This window comes from Akebia trifoliata, chromosome 15, assembly GCF_017979445.1.
Source record: "Akebia trifoliata isolate Shusen 1 chromosome 15, ASM1797944v1, whole genome shotgun sequence".
NCBI lineage: Eukaryota > Viridiplantae > Streptophyta > Magnoliopsida > Ranunculales > Lardizabalaceae > Akebia > Akebia trifoliata.
Genome location: NC_141389.1, coordinates 8,606,395 through 8,625,634, shown reverse-complemented (window position 1 = coordinate 8,625,634; position 19,240 = coordinate 8,606,395). Strand labels below are relative to the sequence as shown.

The 19,240-nt window shown below is 34.5% G+C and overlaps 1 protein-coding gene across 3 annotated transcripts; it reads right to left on the bottom strand.

The window, feature by feature from the left end:
- Nucleotides 1-16,562, bottom strand: LOC147384225 (hydroxyproline O-arabinosyltransferase NOD3-like). Of its 3 annotated transcripts, none has more exons than XM_086425275.1 (9): nt 16,428-16,562; nt 15,350-15,831; nt 15,085-15,152; nt 14,792-14,993; nt 14,326-14,423; nt 14,149-14,218; nt 13,976-14,047; nt 13,654-13,767; nt 1-477 (listed from the first exon to the last, which is right to left on the bottom strand). In XM_086425275.1, the coding sequence occupies exons 2-9, from the start codon at nt 15,764-15,766 to the stop codon at nt 415-417; spliced, it is 1,104 nt and encodes a 367-aa protein (XP_086281401.1). In that variant the 5' UTR covers nt 15,767-15,831; nt 16,428-16,562; the 3' UTR covers nt 1-414. The 3 variants fall into 3 exon arrangements, with proteins under 3 accessions (XP_086281401.1, XP_086281400.1, XP_086281399.1); XM_086425274.1 differs by having other exon boundaries at nt 15,350-15,904; nt 16,428-16,471; XM_086425273.1 differs by lacking the exon at nt 16,428-16,562 and having other exon boundaries at nt 15,350-16,227.
- Between the last annotated feature and the right edge of the window lie 2,678 nt (nt 16,563-19,240).

The following is a 19,240-nucleotide window of genomic DNA, read 5'->3' as shown; positions in this document are numbered from 1 at the left end:
AACCTGAAAAACATAACCTTCAACTTTAAATTTGTATGTCACAAAATATCCAGAGATGTAAAGATTTGACAGAAAATCCAACCAAATGATTTACAAAAGCTAAAACATGATAAGCGTCACATTCTTGCCTAAGTTCAGAAAAAAAAAAAACAAAAAACAAAAAAATTGTGTAGTGATGTATAGAGATGAATTGGCGATAAATATATGCTATTTTAATTTCACAAGTATTAAATGACAAACTACTCTTATTTGACGAACCAAAACATCCTTCCTTTCCATTTGTTCTTCCAATCATCACTGCGAAAATGTCGAAGCCTGTAGTTGGTATATATCAATCTCTTTTAGAGGTAAAACTGATGTTAATGCTTTAATCTTTAGGGTCACCGGAAAATCGTTTTCTTCCACTTCACCCTTTTAAACTGTGTCCCATCCAGGTATGTTAGCAGTAGCTTCATTCACCTTCTTTACCAATGTCACCTGAAAATGTAACTCAAAAAGTTAAGAAAGTACTAAAGAAAGAGAGAATGAGACAGATTATGATATAAGATGAATATAAGAGAGCTGCTATTGGCACCACAACTTTTACTTATTACACGCCAATTTCTTAAATTATTTATCAAACCCCAATTGAAGATTTTAACACACTCGTCAAACATTACTGAGGCTTGGCATAATTATAATCTCAACATTACAAATCATTATAACACAAGTTTAAACAATTTCAGTAGTTGTTTACAATTATGATTAGGCACATATAAAATTCTAAACCCAAAAATTAGAAATCTAGCAAAAAAAAAAAATTGAGAGCGCTTCTATTGGCACCGAAAATTTTACTCATTCTCAACCATTCGCTTATTTTCTTTATTTTTAATTGGGGTTAAAAGTTGGGGTGCCAATAGCAACTCTAGGTGGGTATTAAAGAAAGAAAAGCCTTTCTGATATGTTTTGAGTTCAGAATGGTTAATGATTTCAAGTAGGTTTTTATTTTTTCTTCCACTCTTTTTCTTTTGGCATGTTGGGTGCAGTGGTCAATTTCAAATAGATGCCGAGAAGTCTACTAAAACAATGATTACAAGAAGTATAATCATATCAGAACTCGTGGTTCAGGTGCAGAAGCTAATACCCATCACCATCTGATAAGTCTCACCAAAGATATCAATGAAAACAAAAAAATAACCGATCGGATTCTGTTGCCAACTGATCTGGGCTACTTGAGTGATAACTTAAGACGGAGGAGAAGACCCCATAGAAACTCTATAGAATAAACGATGGGTATGGAAATATGAATGACAAAGATGAAAGTCTCGTTCATATCTTCATTTGCTTGGAGTACTGCCCTGAGGGCTTCAGGGATCTCAAGTAGATCTCATTTCGAGAATACTCTTTTTGGACCATCACTGTTTTTCTATCATCCAAACGAATGTGCTTAATCAGATAGTTACATTCATCAAGTTGGTTTGGAACCAACACTCCTTCCCCCACCTGCATATAATAAACATGTCTGGTAGAAGGTCTAGTACTTGCTGAAAAGTTGAATCCCCCTGGTGATGAGTTTCATTGATGCATAAAAAAAAAATTATAGGTCCAATGACCTGTTTGACAACCATTCTTATAAATTTACTATTTTAGAATTGATTTTGAAATGCCATTGCAGCTTGAACAAACAAATAAACAAACAAACAAACAATTGGTTTTACTTTATGTTTCTTTTTTTGATCTCAGTACTAACCCCACTCAAGCCACACTAAATACAATCCTACCATGCCTGATCCATGAAGACATGAAGAAGAGCACCAACAAAAACATGAAAAAAGCAAACCCATATCCTGATTTTGATCATCAACATTGTCATTCCCTGGTGACCATTATTATGATCATTCCCTTGAGGAGTGATATCATAGGCTTGTTCTTCATCCTCTTAAAAGTCGGTCGGTATTGAAATTACATCTCTCTTTGGGGATTCACTATCTTCAATTGTTTTTGTAGGCTGGACACTATTAAACCTTTAGTCTTCAAAGAAGATAACATCCCTATTTCTAATGATCTTTCCAATGGGATCCCATAGTCTATAGCTAAACTCACTACCCACATATCCTAAGAAAATGCATTTGATGGACCTATCATCAAGTTTTGATAGAACTTCTTTAGGGACACGAGCATAAACTACCCAACCAAAAGTCCTTAAGTGTGCATATGATACATCATTACCAGTCCATGCTTTTTTGGGAATACCTCCATTCAAAGATACCATGGGCTATTAATTTATCAAGTAGCATGCAGTCATAACCCCCTTTCCCCAAAATTGCCTTGAAAGTCTTGAGTGAGACAACAAACATCTAACCTTGCTCGCAATGGTAAAATTCATTCATTTCACCACTCCATTGTGTTGTGGCGGGTTATGGTATTTTTATGTCATGCTCCCTACAATAGTACTTCCATGGATTTGAGGAATAATCCCCACCATTATCTATTCTAATGCATTTGAGAGGCTTTCTGGTTTCCCTCTCAACAGTCTTTTGAAATTATTTAAAAATTTCAAATACTTGGTCTTTTAATTTTAAAAGATACACCCATATTTTATTTTTAATCCATGATCAATAAAATTAACACAAGATGCACCACCAAATGTATGAACACTCATTGGACCACATACATCAGAATGAAAAAGATCAAGAATTTCCAATTTCTTATTTTGGTCATTCATTTTAAATGATACCCTCTTTTGTTTTCCCAACACATAATGCTTGCTGGGCAAGAGCCCTCAACGAGACAAGACTTCCAACCCCTTTGCACTCGTGTGACAAAGCCTTTGATGCCACAATTTTGATGATAAATCCTCATTGGTGGAGATCATGTCTTCATTAATTGCTTTTGCCTTCAAATAATATAAATTATTTCCTTTGAACATTGCCTTGGCTACAAACAATGATCATTTGGATATTTTATATTTCATCCTTAGGTAAGTAAAATATTCATGACTAGCCAAGGTTTTCGAGGATATCAAATTAAATCTAAGGTTCGGGATATGTCTTACATCCTTAAGTATAAGCTTACCACCACCATTAACACACAAGTGAAAATCACCCATTCCAACAATATTTGCAACACTTTTATTGCCCACGAGAAGCTTATCAAAATCATTGGGGGTGTAAATCATAAAATGGTCAATGTAAGGAGGGGCATTGTAAGAGGCCCCACAATCAATGGTCCATTCTTGTTCATCACAAGAAATTACTAATCAATTTTCAACTCCTTCTACAAGGAGAAGTTCATCATTTTTCTCCGCTAAGGAAACTTTGTAATTATCATTTTTGTTTTCATTCTTTAGTTTCCAACATTGTTTCTTAAGATGTCCAACTTTTTCACAATAATGACAAGACATTTTTCCTTTTGATTTAGACCTTTGACTAGATTTTTCATGTCTAGATTTTGATCTATTTCTAAATCTACCACATTCTTCAATAGCCAATGTATCTACTTTAGGAAATCAACATAGTTAGTCTTTCTTCTAGTCTCTTCATGGAGGAGATTAATAGTAACTTAAGCAAAAGTAAGTTCTCCATCCAGCACCGAGTTACTAAATGTAACAACCAAATTTTCCCAACTATCAGGCATGGAACAAAGAAGGAACAATCCCTTCATTTCCTCTTCCAATGTCAGTTTCATGAAAGATAACAGTATTATTTATATTCTTCAAAATAGATGTGCCCACTTCGTATTTCAACTTCACCAATCTTCTTATTAAAAAAAGTCTTGCTCATGGGGATTTTTTCTTTCATATAGCTCATGTAATTTCTTCCATAAAGATTATGTCGTATTTTCTTGTGCTATATGAAAGCAAACAAAATCGACCAGGCTTTGTCTAATAGTGGCCACCACTTTCCGTTCTAACTTGTTCCATCGGCATTGATCATGCTCACCGATTTCTTGGCTCTTCCCTCAATTGGTACATATAGGTCCTTAAGGAAGAAAACATCTTCCATCTTGGATTTCCATAAACTCCAATTGGTACCACTGAGTTTCTCTACAGTAAAGGTTGAATCCATATCCATCAACTTTTGCTTCTACACCACCTAGAGCAACCAAAGCTCTGTACCAGTTTGTTAGGATCAAAATGATTTATTCGAAACAATGATATTAGTATGGCTATGTATTCAAGCCAATTAAAGATTGTAGAAAACAATCATTGAGAGAGCACACATCGAAGTAACATGGAAAACCTCCTAATAAAAGAAGGAACAACCCCAAGCCAAAGGTCGGTAAACTTCCATTGATCAAGAAAAATATTACAAATTTTTCAGAATCAATCTGACAAAAATATTTTTTTATTGATCGCGAAAAAAATATCAAATCCTAATAAATCACTTTCTTTGACTTCAAACAAATTTGAAATCACTTTGGCAATTCTTTCTTACGCACTCTTTAGTTCTTAAATCAAATCTTTAAACTTAATGCCATCTCTAGCAAACAAAAAAAAAGAAGAGTACAAAGGGAAGAAGCAAGAGCAATAAAGTTAGAAAGAGCAATTTTTGACACACTCAAACACACAATGAGCACCTATTTATTGGATAAGGGAATTTAAAATAAATACTGAGCAAATGGAGGGACCGATTTAATGGTTGCAAGAACCATTGGTCAAGAGGGTTAACGGTATTGAACCGTCGAGTTCAAAACATTCCAACAGTGCAAAGCTTTGAAAATGACAATTTTTAAAAAATAATTGAAAATTTGAAATAGGTTTGACTCCAAAAGTTCCCCCTCAAACCTGACTCAAAAAATCCTTACCATACATGGTATAACAACTCTCTTGTTCGTCCCTTATCATTACTTTTGTCATCATGTCTAATGGATTTTCATTGATATGCACTTGTTCAATTTTAAGAGTCTGATTCTCAAGCACATCCCTAATCCAATGGTACCTCATATCTATATGCTTGGACTTATAGTGGAATGTTAGATTTTTGAGTAAGTGAATTACAAATTAATTATCACACTTGACAATAAAATGTTCTTGATTTAAGCCTAGTTCTTGAAGAAACCTCTTCAACGACAACATTTCTTTACAAGCCTCTGAGACAGCAATATATTCCACCTCTGTTGTGGAAAGAACAATACATTTTTGTAATTTAGATTACCATGAGACAGCTCCTCGCAATTCAAAAATATGGATTTTATTCCATTTTTTTTTATCAATTTGACTATAAGGACATTGAGTTGTACTTAACTTAAAATGCCCAACTAATGATGTTCTAACCGCTTTAGCATTGTTTGTGTTTAAGCGATCTAATTGTTTCTCAATTTACTTCTCTCGAGATAACCAAAGTTTATGAGTCCATCACGTTAAATTCTCATTCCAAGAATTTATTGGATGGACCCTAAGTCCTTCATCGCAAAAGACTTGGCTGATTCTTTCTTCAATTGATTGATTTTTAATTTATTTTGGCCAACAATAAGTGTGTCATCCACATATAACAAGAGAATAAAAAAAGTTCCATTTGGAGAGCTCTCTTTTCCCCATGTTGCTATTTGGGGACCAAAATTGCAAAGGAAAATAGTTTTTTTTTTTATTTACTTGGACCACAACGTTAGGTAGGATCCAAATGGTAGACTTCTTGATGTGGTGAGGAATGTGTCGGGTGAGTTGTTGATTGTTGTGCTTGAGGAATAGGGAATCATCAAACCATCTTCTCCTCCATTGCAAGTTTACTTATGAGATTTGGGCTTATTTCTTCAAGTTGTTCAGAGTATCAACTTGCTTACCTAAAACAATCCGGGATCTCTTCCTTCTTGGTCTTCTATTGGATACTCGTTCGTAGGTGCGAAGAGGTTGTTGTGGAGCATTACTCCGTTTGCAATTTGTTGAGGAATTTGGATAGAGAGGAATACCCGTACTTTTGATGGCAAAATGAATGATTGTAAGGATACAACCGTGTCTATGTTGGGTCTTACTTTCTTTTAGTCAAAAAGTTCAAGGAATTTAGGGGGGTTCTTCTTTGAGGATTTTATTTGCAATTGGGATGGAATTTGTTGTATTACTACTAAGTAGTCTCTTTTATATGGTTATTCTCTTGGTTGATCACCTCGGCCAGCCTAGCTTTTCTTTTAATGAATTATTACTTATCAAAAGAAAAATATTTTAATATAAACACAATGGTCGCCCTCTAGTCTATGGTACTCATGATTCTTCATAAAGGAATCAAATTTTCTATTAGTCTAGGGACTTGTTTTAAACCATAAAGACTTTTCCTTAACATTCAAACCATGTGTTCCTTACCTTTTACTTGGATCCCTTACGATTGTTCCATATAAATTTCTTTTTTCAACTCTTCCTGAAGAAAAGCAGTCTTAACATCAAGTTGCTCAATTTTTAAGTCCATTGATACCGCGAATAGTAAGATGATTCGAATTTGAGAACATCTTGACACCAAAGAAAATATTTTCTTAAAATCTATACCCTTTGTTTTGTACAAACCCTTTGACAACTAGTCTTCATTTGAACTTTATTTGTTTTCCTAGACCTTCATTATTTTTTCCTAAAGACCCACTTGTTTTTCAATGCCTTTTTTCCTTTTAGGTAATGACTTTAGGTCATAGGTATGATTTTCTTGTAGAGATTTCATTTCTTCTAACATTGCTTTTCCTCATTCCTCTTTGTTTTGATTCTCTTGAGATTCTTTGAAGCTCTAGGGTTCACCATTATCGATGAGTAATATATATTCAGGAGTTAGACTTAAATCAAGAACATTTTACTGTCAAATGTGATAATTAAAGTACGATGTGAGGTACCATTAGATTAAGGATGTGCTTAAGAATCAAACTTTTAAAATCTAAAACGTGCATACCAACGAGAATTCATTAGACATGATGACAAGGGACAAACAAAATAATTGTAACACCATGTCAAGTATGAATTTTATGAATCGAGTTTGAAGGGGAGTTTGTTGAGTCAAACGCACTTTCAATTTTTTAATATTTTTTTTAAACTCTGTCATTTTCAAAGCCTTGTACCGTTGGAATACTTTGAACTCAAAAGTTCAATGCTTTAATGCATTGAACTGTTTTTCCTCTTGGCCATTGGTTCTTATAACCTTAAATCAACCCCTCCACGAGTTCTTTATTTATTTTAAAGCACCTCATCATTTCCCTATAAATAGGTGCTCATGTGTGTTTGAGAGTGCCAAAATTACTCTATTGTTCATTCTAGTACCCTTTGTACTTATCAGCAACAAATTTCACGATCTACCTCGAGATGCGTAAAATAAGATCACAAATAAATTTAATTGATTGTTATGATGAAAATGGTACAGATCTCAGTACACTCGTTCAATGAAGTGTTTTCCTCTAATTAATAGTCAAATACAAAAAACAATGATGACATGTAGTTTTCTTCTCTTTGGACTTCGCGTTGGATTAGCTGAGAAGGTGGTTTTGTAATGCTTGATCTTCGATAGAAACTTTGTGTAGCTTTTCTTTTCTTAGAATTTCGTGCTTGATCAACTGAGAAGGATTTTTATGTTTGTAGAGAAGGGGGGCTTGATCTTCTCTGGAAGTTTGTTTTAGATTTTCTTCTTTCCAGACTTCATGCTTGATTGATTAAGAATGATTTCTCAACTTTCGGAGAAGATTTTATGTTTGATCTTTTATGGAGGGTTGTTGTAGATTTTCTTCTCTTCGTACTTAGCACTTTATCGGTTGAGAAGGATTTCTTAGATTCAGGAAAAAATCTTTAGGTTTGATCTTCTTTTGAATCGGGGTCTAAGTCTCTCTTAAAGAACCTTGTTTCACCTTTGGAGTTGGCCTTGAGAGCTTCTTCTTCTTTGGAAGGAGAGCTTTTATTTTCTAAGAGAAAGTGACCCAGGTCTCCTTCAAATGAGGGAGGCTTTGGTATTTGTAGACTTAAGGCAGACTAGTATTTCCAATTATGATCCATTCTTAGATGGATATTACATAATTAGTTTAAATACTATTTGGTTATTGGTTCAATCCATTTTAGTGGATTTTGGACTTAAAAATGGGTTAACCTGTTTGTTGGGTGTACAGGGCCCGATACTTAATGTGGTTCACTTGGGCCTGAATCATGGGCTTTTTCTACAAAAACTCTATTAAATAAGTCTGTCTCATTTTTAGTCTTTTCCTTTACTTATCTTATGTAATACTTATATAGCCTAATTAGGACTAATTAATAAATTAATCTTCTTATTCTCTCTCAATTTCAACTTGGTATCAGAGCCAAGCTCTCTCTACCTCCATCGTTTCCCACTCCTTCTACCACAAACCCTATCACCTTCCTCTTCCTTAAATCAACTTCCACACACTCGTCGTCAATACATATCACCCTTACGGGGGTTCCTTGTCTCTATACACCCTAATTGCATCATGCGATAAGGAGTTGAGGACTGCTTGGAGCCTGCGATCAGGCTGTACGCTCAGCAATGCTGCTGTCTAGGGCTAGTGATAACAGCAAGGTACTGTTTTGTTGAAAATCAAGTCTGGCGGCACAAAGATTGAGTTTTTTGGAACCCTACGACTCAATAGTTGCTGTCGGTTTTTTAGCAGGGGCACTCAAGGTGGTTGTTTAGAGCTTGGCGACACAGCAGATTGTGTTTTTGGCCCCTTGCGACACAGCAATTGCTATCATTTTCCGATTGTGGACACTTGAGGCATGGACAGATGCAAATTATACTGGTTCAATGACTGATAGACGGTCTACTTCTGGGTATTGTACTAAAATTGGTGGTAACTTGGTAACTTGGCGCAGTAAGAAGCAAGATGTGGTTTCTTGGTCGAGTGTTGAGTCAGAATACAGAGCTATGGCACTTGGAGTGTGTGAGTTGTTGTGACTCAAGATCTTACTAGCTGATTTATGTCTTCTTGTGCCGGTCCCGTTCTTACTATATTGCGATAATAAATCAACTATTAACATAGCTGTTAATCGAGTTCAGCATGACAGAACGAAGCATATCGAAGTTGATCATCATTTCATTAGAGAAAATATTATTTCTGGACAAATTTGTACTCCCTTTGTTCCTACATCTCAACAACTCGCTGATGTTCTTACTAAAGGTGTTAGTAAAACCTCCTTTGAAGGTGTCTTGTCCAAGTTGGGTGTTATTGATATCCACGCACCAACTTGAGGGGGAGTGTTAAATAAGTCTGTGTCCTTTTTAGTCTTTTCCTCTACTCATCTTATGCAATACTTATATGGCCTAATTAGGGCTAATTAATAAATTAATCTTCTTCTTCTCTCTCAATTTCAACTAACTCAAATCCAACCCATACAAAGTTCATTCCCAATCAATGGGCCCCAATTTAGATGTGTCAGATCAACTTAGATTTAGGGGCTTTTCGATAATTTGGAAAGTTGTGGGAACCCGTTCAAAATTTTGATGCCTACAATACTCTTTTTCCTCTTATGTTTGCTAGACGTTGCAATAGATTCGAAGGTTTGATTCAAGAACTAAAGAGTGTACAAGAAGAAATCGCCAAAGTGATTTGAGATTTGTTTGAAGGCGAAGAAATTCCGGATTGAAGATCTCAAGGAAGAACGTTGAATTGATTTTTGAAGCAGTAACATCGGGTTCAGCATTTTTCGTGACTAAGAAACACTTGTAAGATTTTTAATCTTTTGGTCAGATTGATTCCAAAAAAAGTGATAATATTTTACTTGATTAGTGAAAGTTTTTACAAGCCTTTGGCCGGTAGATTTTCCCCCTTTCATTAGGAAGTTTTCCATGTTAAATCGGTGTGTGCTCTCTCGGTGATTTTTCTCTACAATCTTTTATTGGATTGAATCCATTCACACTAATTTCATTGTTGTTAATGCACCCTTTTGGACCACCCAATCCCAACTGAGGAAACATGTCAAGGAGTTGAAAATGGGAATTTTTAATTGAACAGTACATGGCTGATTTGCTCTGAATCTATCCACCATTTATTTGGAACTTCAAGAAAAATAATCTTTCACACTTAAACATTAGGCTAGTCCGAACCAAATAAGGCAATCAACACAAGGGTAAGGATACCATTAGGGTTCAACAGGGTAATCAACAATCAATGATACAGAGAGAGAAAGAGAGAGCAGCACCAACAACTCCCTTCTGCAGATTTATCAAACAATGCTAGTAGATAGATCTTAGGAGGAACTGACAAGAGTGGGAACTACAACTCCCTTCTGCAGATTTATCAAACAATGCTAGAAGATAGATATCATTTTCAACTGATGCCTATAACCCATGCAAAGGGTAGTACGCAGGCTGCAACCAAATCATTCACCTAGAGGAAGATTTTGAACAGTTATTGGGTATGCGATATGCCCTACCACAATGAATTCAAGCTCAGTGAACCCAACCACAAGAATTTTGTGCAAGGATTATACACTATGTAACATTATAATCGATTACCATGAAAAACCTTTTTTGCGAATGCTATAAGCAAAGCGGATGTACGTATAAACAAAGCCCACCGCCATTTTTGAGTTTTGATAGGGAGAATAAAACAGTAAGCAACTAGAATGAAAAAAACAGCACGAAGAAGAGAGAGTGGATGGTAAAAAATAAGAAGGGAAAGAAACAATACAAAGAGAAGACCATTTCTGTGTTACACAAACACAAGTCATCTCCTATTATAGAAAAGAAACAAAGGGGATCATATCTTTGTCATGTAAACACAGTGCCTCAAAATATAGTAAACTAGAATTAAAAAGAAGGGAAGAAGAATTGGTGGAAGGAAAGAAGAAGGAATGACTATTTCAGTGATTCTGAAATGCGTGCATGCACATACACAGAGAGAATGTAAATGAAGGATAAAATAGTTTACACTTTAAGCGCTAAATGTCTTGAATAACTTTGTCTTCATTAGAATAAAGCATTGAATTTGTTACAAGAGAATCACAAACCACCTTGAACACTTGAAAGTACTCAATAATTGAGCGTCTACATGCTGGCCATGATAAATTTCATGGAAAAGCCACAATTTACATTCTTGGATTGTTAAGAAAAGCAGATCCCAAGAGGCTCTCATAGTTATACTTAGTGAAAAACAAATCCGACCAAATGACCTCCAAGTGGGCTGTATTTACCCAGCCTGAGAGCAGTTGGTCAAGGCATATACTAGACTACTCCAATGACTCCTGAAAGGAATGAACGGGAAACTTATTTAGAATCCCATTTCCAAGGAAACACTTGCATCCTTCACATCTGAATGAATGCAGGCCTCTTCAATGTGTTCCTCCTAACTCCTAGAACCTAGGCACCAAATGTTTCAAACACGTACAATGTTATTCCCTTAACAGGGACCAAGCTATTAAGAGATAGGCATAAGTTAAAACACGTTTTAAACACACACTGGACATCTACCCAAAATCTAATTATCACCATTTCTCACCAAGAAATTAGGAGCCCTTTAAAAAAATCTACACAATTCCCTCCCAAATATCCACATAATTAAGAGGCTATGACTTCCCAACCATCCCAATATTTATTTTGCAACCCATAACCATAGCTAATCACATCTCCTTCTTCCTCCCCCAATTCCGCTTGTCCTTAAAAGCCAAGTCCTTCGTTCCTGTTTCCAATAGCTTTGGACCTCCCTAGATCTCTTTAAGAAAATGCACTTGAATAAGCACGTATCAGACAACCCTCCTTCCCCCAGTCCCTCTCTCTAGTCAACATAATGGCATGATCCCTCCTACCTATATTGTACCATGTAGTAAATTAATCATGTCACAAGTTGGTTTGAAATTCAGATACTCTTACAGCCATCACATGAATTATTCCCTAAACTCCAAAAAAGGAGAATGTTGTCATTCTACTAAAACCATTTATATCTAATTAGGAAGCACCTTATTCTCATTCACTAACCATACAAGAACACGGCATAAACGTATGTTACCAGGGCATTCTTATGCAATATAGTGCATAAATGATTAAGTACAAGAAATAGTACAAAACTCGAAAGCTCAAGATATGAAGTAAACCAGGATCAGGTAAATGGATCTCATATGTGGAGCAAAATCTTAAAAAAAAACTAGATATGGTGGCATTCTAAAGCTAGAGTATGGATGTTTCTTAGAATGGTGGGATCTTATTGATATGATGCAGTTGAGATGGAGGGTCCGAAGCATAATCACAAAAAACATTGTTTTTTTTTAGGAATTGCATTTTGTATCTTTGACAATTCAAATTATTATAAAACACATTTTTAAGAAGTCACATTTTTTAAGGCTTTTTTTTTTTTAAACGTTTTAATCACGTTTTGTTTATAAAAAACAAGAAACAATAATAAAAAAACTTTTATTTGTGGCCTTAGGGTTGTTTGTGATTTGGTTCATGAATGTTGTTTAAAGTGGAATTTGATACATAATATAGGATTCAATGATTCATAAATATAGAAATATGAGACTTGATGATAATATCTTGACGTTATGGTATTTAAATTTTTCAATAGTGTGTTATTTTGAATAAAAGATATGTTGATCAATTTTTTTTAGCATAATAGTATATATAATTATGTGTGAAACATGTTATCAAACATAAATATTCAACAATGTGTTTTATTGCTTAAAAATAAATTGAAGACTTAGAACAAATGTCTAATGTATAAGATATGTACACATTTTTCAAAAAATTTAACATATATATATATATATATATTATTTATGTTTTATCTTTTTTCCCATTTCTTTCTGGTTTTTCCTATATTTTTCAAAGCTTTCCCTTGCCATTTTAAACTTGTACTCCAAATTTGTGACTATGGGCCACTCATTTCACCACGTTACCATCCATCTGATTGGCAAGTTTCACTCCGCTAGTAGTATGACCAGAGACAAAAGAGGCATTTTAGTTCTCAAAAACAAGGATCATGTTCTTTTTCCCTTCTTCTTTAAAAGATTAGGAAAAAAATCAAAAGTTGCAATTCATAAGGGAAAATCATAATACATGGAAAGGTTAAAAGTGGACAAGGAAGATAATTTATCCATGTGGCCAATACAGATGCTCATCTATCATATGGGCGATCTGAATTAACCATGTCATGTACAACAACTTCACAGAGCATAGAACAGTTATGGAATTTAGCTCCAGAAAAACTTCTGCGAGTGACACAAAAGTTATAGAATGGATTTGATTTTGATATTTAGACTTACAGCTGACAATTTATAACAAAATTTCAATATCAATATACAGATTAATCCAAGAGATATGTGTTATAATAAAAGACTGATCTAAAAATATCAGCACCATCTTAAAGCCGTATCCAAGTTATCACTTTATATTTTTTCCTTCTAAGTACCACACCACAACCATCTTCTTGATTGCTGACAATAGCATCAAGTATGGCATGCATAGAAAACAATAAACATAATAATCACTAAGAGATCAAAATGTCGTTAGATGGTCAAAGATATTATTACAAGCAGAATATAAAGCTCATGAACTTCTTGTTGAATTTTAAAAATGTCACCCAACCAAAATTTTTTTTTAAGATCCTACTTCACTTGTAAGTTCACATACACCGAAGGCAAATGCTGAAGTACACATTACAACATATAAGGGATGGACCTGCTGAAGGTTATGATGAGTGCACACTTGTAGATATCCCCTTGAAACGAGGAATATGCAATCTTTTTAAGTGAATAACAGGGTAATAAAGACATACCACACTTTCAGGAACTCCAGTAGGGGGCAAGGAGAGATTTTTTGGCGGAGGACCCCGAAGATATGATCTTTTGTCGAATCGCCACTCCCCAATTTTCCCATATGTTAGCTCACCCTGAAGAGGGACCAAATCCAATACAAAAACAAAGAAACGAAAATGAATCCAAGGAAGTTCACATTATTTGTTACAAAGAGAAAATTTTGGCTCCACAAAACTCATGGTTGCATGCAAATAAAAGAAGCAAGAGCAAAACAATGCATAATCATGTTAAACCATCATGGTTTCAGGATGAATCAACATAGGGATGAGAGAATGCCTTTACCTTTAAAGAGTAATCACATCCGTAAGTGAAATGAATGATAAACCTTTTCCCAACCTCCAAATCCCAAGGGGGCTGTAACCAACCATATCAAGGACTCTTAAGTATGACCTCTAGAGATATAGTATAAGTTTATCTAAAATAAGACGGAAATGAAGCTGGGTAGCATGCCAAACCTGTAGCATAAAATCTTTCCGAAGAATATGTTGCACACCATGCAAAGCAGATGCAATAGCATATGCATACCTAGTTCAATAGCAACAAAAACGTCAAAAGCTTATCAGGAACACCTAGACGTAGAACTATCCATTGAAACCAGGCAGACGTAAATTCTTTGTAAAAGGTTCTCTCACATTTCTAACACCCAGCCAAAAGATTTATCAGTTTCTGGGTCTTCCTTCATTCTTAAGGAGACGTTCATCCATGTAGGCGCAATTTTCTCTAGCACAGACTGTGATAGGCGATTGAATTAATATAAATGTGATAAATGACAATTAATATACAAGCAATAAAACAAATGCCAATAGAAACACCCTCTAAAAGGATAAGAGAGATGATAACTAATAATAATCTGGAAAACGAGCACCCTTCAATGGATTCAAGATGTCAATGAGGCTGTGCATTTGAAAGTTTTTCGGAAATTGTAAAATAAATTAGCATGTAGGGATTGACAAGTACACCATCATCATTATTATCATCAAAGCCTTATTCAAGAAAAAAAAAAAAAAAACAGCATAGATAAGTTAAGAATATAATGGTCAATCATTCAATGAGATCCAACAATCCTACTGAGCTACATTAGCAAAAAAGACACACTACCTTCTCGATAATTACAGGGGAATTGCCGATAGGGTCAATATTTTTCACAGGGCCCTTCTCCTCCGGATAAAACTTCCTTATTATTTTCTCATTTTCAGCGGGCTTAATATAGAAAAATGGGTACGCTGCAGGGTACCCTCCACGTGCCAAGTTAGGCAAAGGATTCACAAAGATGTGATCAGGTTCTGCCATCAGTATATATCTGAAATGGTCATAGAATGCAAAAGCTTAAGGGTTTATTTTTAAAGAGAAAGCATAGAAGTTCTGGCATTTCAAGTAAAACGTAAACTCACTTCTCCTCGATTGTCGCTTTTTCCAGCCATTGCACAAAAGCCCATGGTCTATTTAAGACAATATATCCCTAAAAACAACATTTGAGTACAATGTCAAAGAAAAATAATACAATGAAAGAAAGCATGGTTTGCAATCTGTTTTTCAAACAAGTGGTTTACTTTTGCAAGAGAAATATAAATTTTAACTCACTAGGAAAAGTTATCATACAAATAATAAACTACAAGAAAGGAAACCAAATAACGTAAAAATGGGAAGAATTCTCACCCGATCAAGACCAGCCGGAAGAGGATCAACCACAAAAGTTGGAATCTCATCCATGAGGTTGTCAGGACTTCCCGAATGCAAAACCCTAGTGAATCCCCCCATCTCTGATCCAGGCATGTCTTTCATCTTCTTATACCAATAGTACATAATGCGACATTGCCATTTACTATAAGGGGCATCAGTCGCCGTTAGGGCAACGTGGAAAGGCATCCTAACATTCTCCAACCTCCTCACATTTTCCGGCATTTGAATAATAGGATCAGATGATGTCGCACTATTCACACCATCAGCCCCCAAATTAGAGTCTCGATTGTGAATTACCAATGTTACCAAGTTATATGTCGCGAAGAAAAACCCTAGCGTCAAAAGAATCAAGAACAAAGGAGACGCCCGTGCCATGTTTTTCTTTCCAATCATTTCTTATAGTAAAATAAATAATGAATTCTGAATTCTTCCACGTAAACCCAACCCAATTCTCCTTTCTGACAATTGATTCAAGAGATACAGCGATTAATTCAACAAAAATCCTTGCATTATCCCAAATCTCACTTGAATCTGCTAAAGATGCAACCTTTATTTACAATTCAAACAATCTAAGTGAAAACCAGTAAGAATCAACATCTAAGTATCAAACTAACAACCAAAATACAATCAGATATAAATAGATCAAAGTAGTGCAGTTCAAGTTAAGGCATGCAAGAAGAAAATCCAAAAAAATGAGAATTTTTTGTTCTCTGGATGAAATTAAACACCAAACCTACTGAATTGTACAATAGTTCACAGAATTAAAGGGACAGAATCATCCTAAAAACGAAACATTCATTCAAAAAGCGGAAATCGAGCTCTTTTTAGGAAATTGGGAACTTAGAGCTGGAATTCTACCCAAAAAAAAACAAACAAACAGAAGCAATGCAAGGGGAGAGAGATTTAATAATGAAAAAAAAAAAGAAAACAGAGTAAATTAATGAAATATAAATTGCATGTCGTATGACTAAACAAAAAATATGATCAAAGAGGTCGAGCAAAGAAATCAGAGACAGAAGAAATTGATTTGGAAAGAGAGAAGAAGAAGTCTAACCTGGGCGAAGTCGCTAAGCGCTTTGAGAGAGAGAGAGACTGACTTTTAAGTAATTGTCTGGATCCGAAGATTTGAAAAAGTAGTAAAATAGGCAAGTTTTTTAATAGGGCGGTACTCTGGATGACAGAACAGAGTTCAGTTCCTGTACAGACGAGACCCTTTTGATCTAGGTGGGAGCTGAGGTGGCAGGAACCTTTACCAAGCTGTCATGTTAGAATGAGAAAAGTTAGCTTCTTTGGTCTTTATTCTTTCTGAAGTGACCCAAAGAATACCCATTCCAATGTGTTTCATGACATTGGGTACTAAATGAATACCTCGGACCATGGTTTTTAAGCTCATCCGAGATTGAGACGTATAGTCCAAGTTAACTAGGTATCGGAGTTAAACAAGACCAACTCACAAAGTCATTTTTTGACCAAGATTTAAGACACACATTCAATTTTTTTTATTTGTCTCACGAGACGCGAAACCGAGCTTTAAAACCATGCCTCGAACTTCTTACAAGTTTGTGACCAATTAACATGAGGGACACTAAGATTTAATTTAATGGAGTTTTCTAGTCTTGATCCACAATTAAGGCAATAAACAGTTGAGATAAGAGAAAAAAACATAGATTTAAAATTTTCAAGATTGGTACTCACCTTCTAGGAATTAGTACAACTTTTTGGAGGGATACATTTTTCTTAGGAATCCCTAACATTTCAAATGCCCTTTTGATGAATACCATCAACCCTAGCTTGAGGTGGTGTTTTCCATTTTTCTTAACTCGATTGAGGGTTGAGAGTTGAGATTTTTCATCATAAGTGTGTATGAGATGTTAGAAAATGTTCAAATTTTCTAAAAATCATTATTGTAAAGGTCCATTTTATGATAAATTGACCTCGACCATGATCCTCTCATTAAAATTAATATATAAAAATATATATAATAAAATACATAAAGAAAAATATACAAGGTTTTTTACGTGGTTTGACAAACGTGCCTACTTCCACTGGTTCGAAGAGCTGATCTACTATAAATCTCCTTATTACATGATTTATCCCCTCTCCTTTCGTCTCCTTTCGTCTCCTTTCATTCCTTCCTCTTATTTTCTTATTTCTGGTTCTTTAGCTCTCAAATCAAATTACTACACGTGTTCGTCTCAAGATTCTCATTGATTAGTGCAAAATGAATGATGTAGATGGAAGAGTATTTTATCCATTCACAATAGTCCACTCTCGAAGATAGAGATTGATGTACTGACATCCACCTTTGAGAACTTTACAATTTTTGAAAATCTTTTCTAAATGATCATCATCCCTGATTTCCAAACTAATATGATCCATGAGCTCTTGAGCTTATCTTCTTTCTTGTTTAGCAAAAATCCAATCTTCTACTTGGTCGATCTCCCATAATAAGTTGATGCTTCAATAATAAAATCAATTATTTAACAAACTGGATTTAACTCCCTGAGTGTGCAAAAAAATTGACAAAAAATAGAAGAATCGACCAAAATCCCATATTAGGTTACGATCCCAAAATGATCCAGGATTTTAATGAATAATATAATAATTGACTGAAATCCCATATCGGACTTGGATCACAAAATGATCTAAGACTTTAATAAATAATAAAATAATCGATCGAAATCCCAAATCTTTGATTCCAAAATGATTAAACACTTTGATAAATAAAAAAATAATCAATTGAAACCTCGCATTGGATTTGGATCCTAAAATGACCTAAGACTTTAATAAATAATAGAATAACTCACTGAAATCTCAGATCGAGCTTAATCTCAAAATGACTCAAGACCTTAATAAATAATATAATAACCGACTAAAATCCCACATTGGGCTTAGATTTCAAAATGTTCAAAGACTTTGATAAATAATGGAATAATTGAGTTGAAATCTTGAATCTTGTTGTCATGTTCCCCTTCAAGAGCAAGGATCGGTTCAATTAATCGACCTTAACTTTTATCGTTCAATTAGTTGAACTGAAGATTATCGTTCGGTTCATTGAACTGACCTTCTTTTCATTTTTATTTTTCTTTTTTATTCGTTGAATCGATAAGTGTAGTTTAGTTCGTTAAAATGGTCTTACCCTAACCTTGCATTGTCGATTCGTTGAATCGAAGAGTAAAGTCTAGTTTGTTGAATCAACCTTACCCTAACCTTACATTGTTGACTAGTTGAATGAAAAATTGAGGTCTAGTTCGTTGAATCAACCTTACCTTAACATTTCTTTATACAAAATTCAAGGTCGCAAAGTTCATAGAATATAATCATTTTAATAACACAAGTTCAAAGAATAATCTTTCTTCCTTATAAAATTAAAAATATATCAAGTGCATTTTTCCTACTTTATTGAAAATTTTAAAGAAAATATATATATTTAAAATCTTATTGAAAATATGTTTTAAGCAACCCTAAGTCCAAGTCCCTGATTATACTTAGGCTGAAACCCCAAGTAGAAATTAACCAATATACCTTGCAATTTGAGCTTAAATTGAGCTTCCCAAGTATAACTTAACAATTTTTCCTTAAAGATTGGGTTTAAATTAAGTACCCCGAATATTTCACAATGGGTTAGAAATTATGAATCACATAATTCAATGGAGTCTTTAGTCTCGATCGAGTTAGGCACAAAATTATTCCCCAACCTCATTTGTCAAGTCAACCCAACTAACAATAAATTGACTCAACGAGATATACTTTTTAATTAAAATCTTGAGCAATAAACTTGATTCAATGGAGTCTTGTGACTCGATCGAGTTCGTGTTTTAAATAAAAATACACCTTATTATATAGTAAAAGTTTTTATTATTAAAC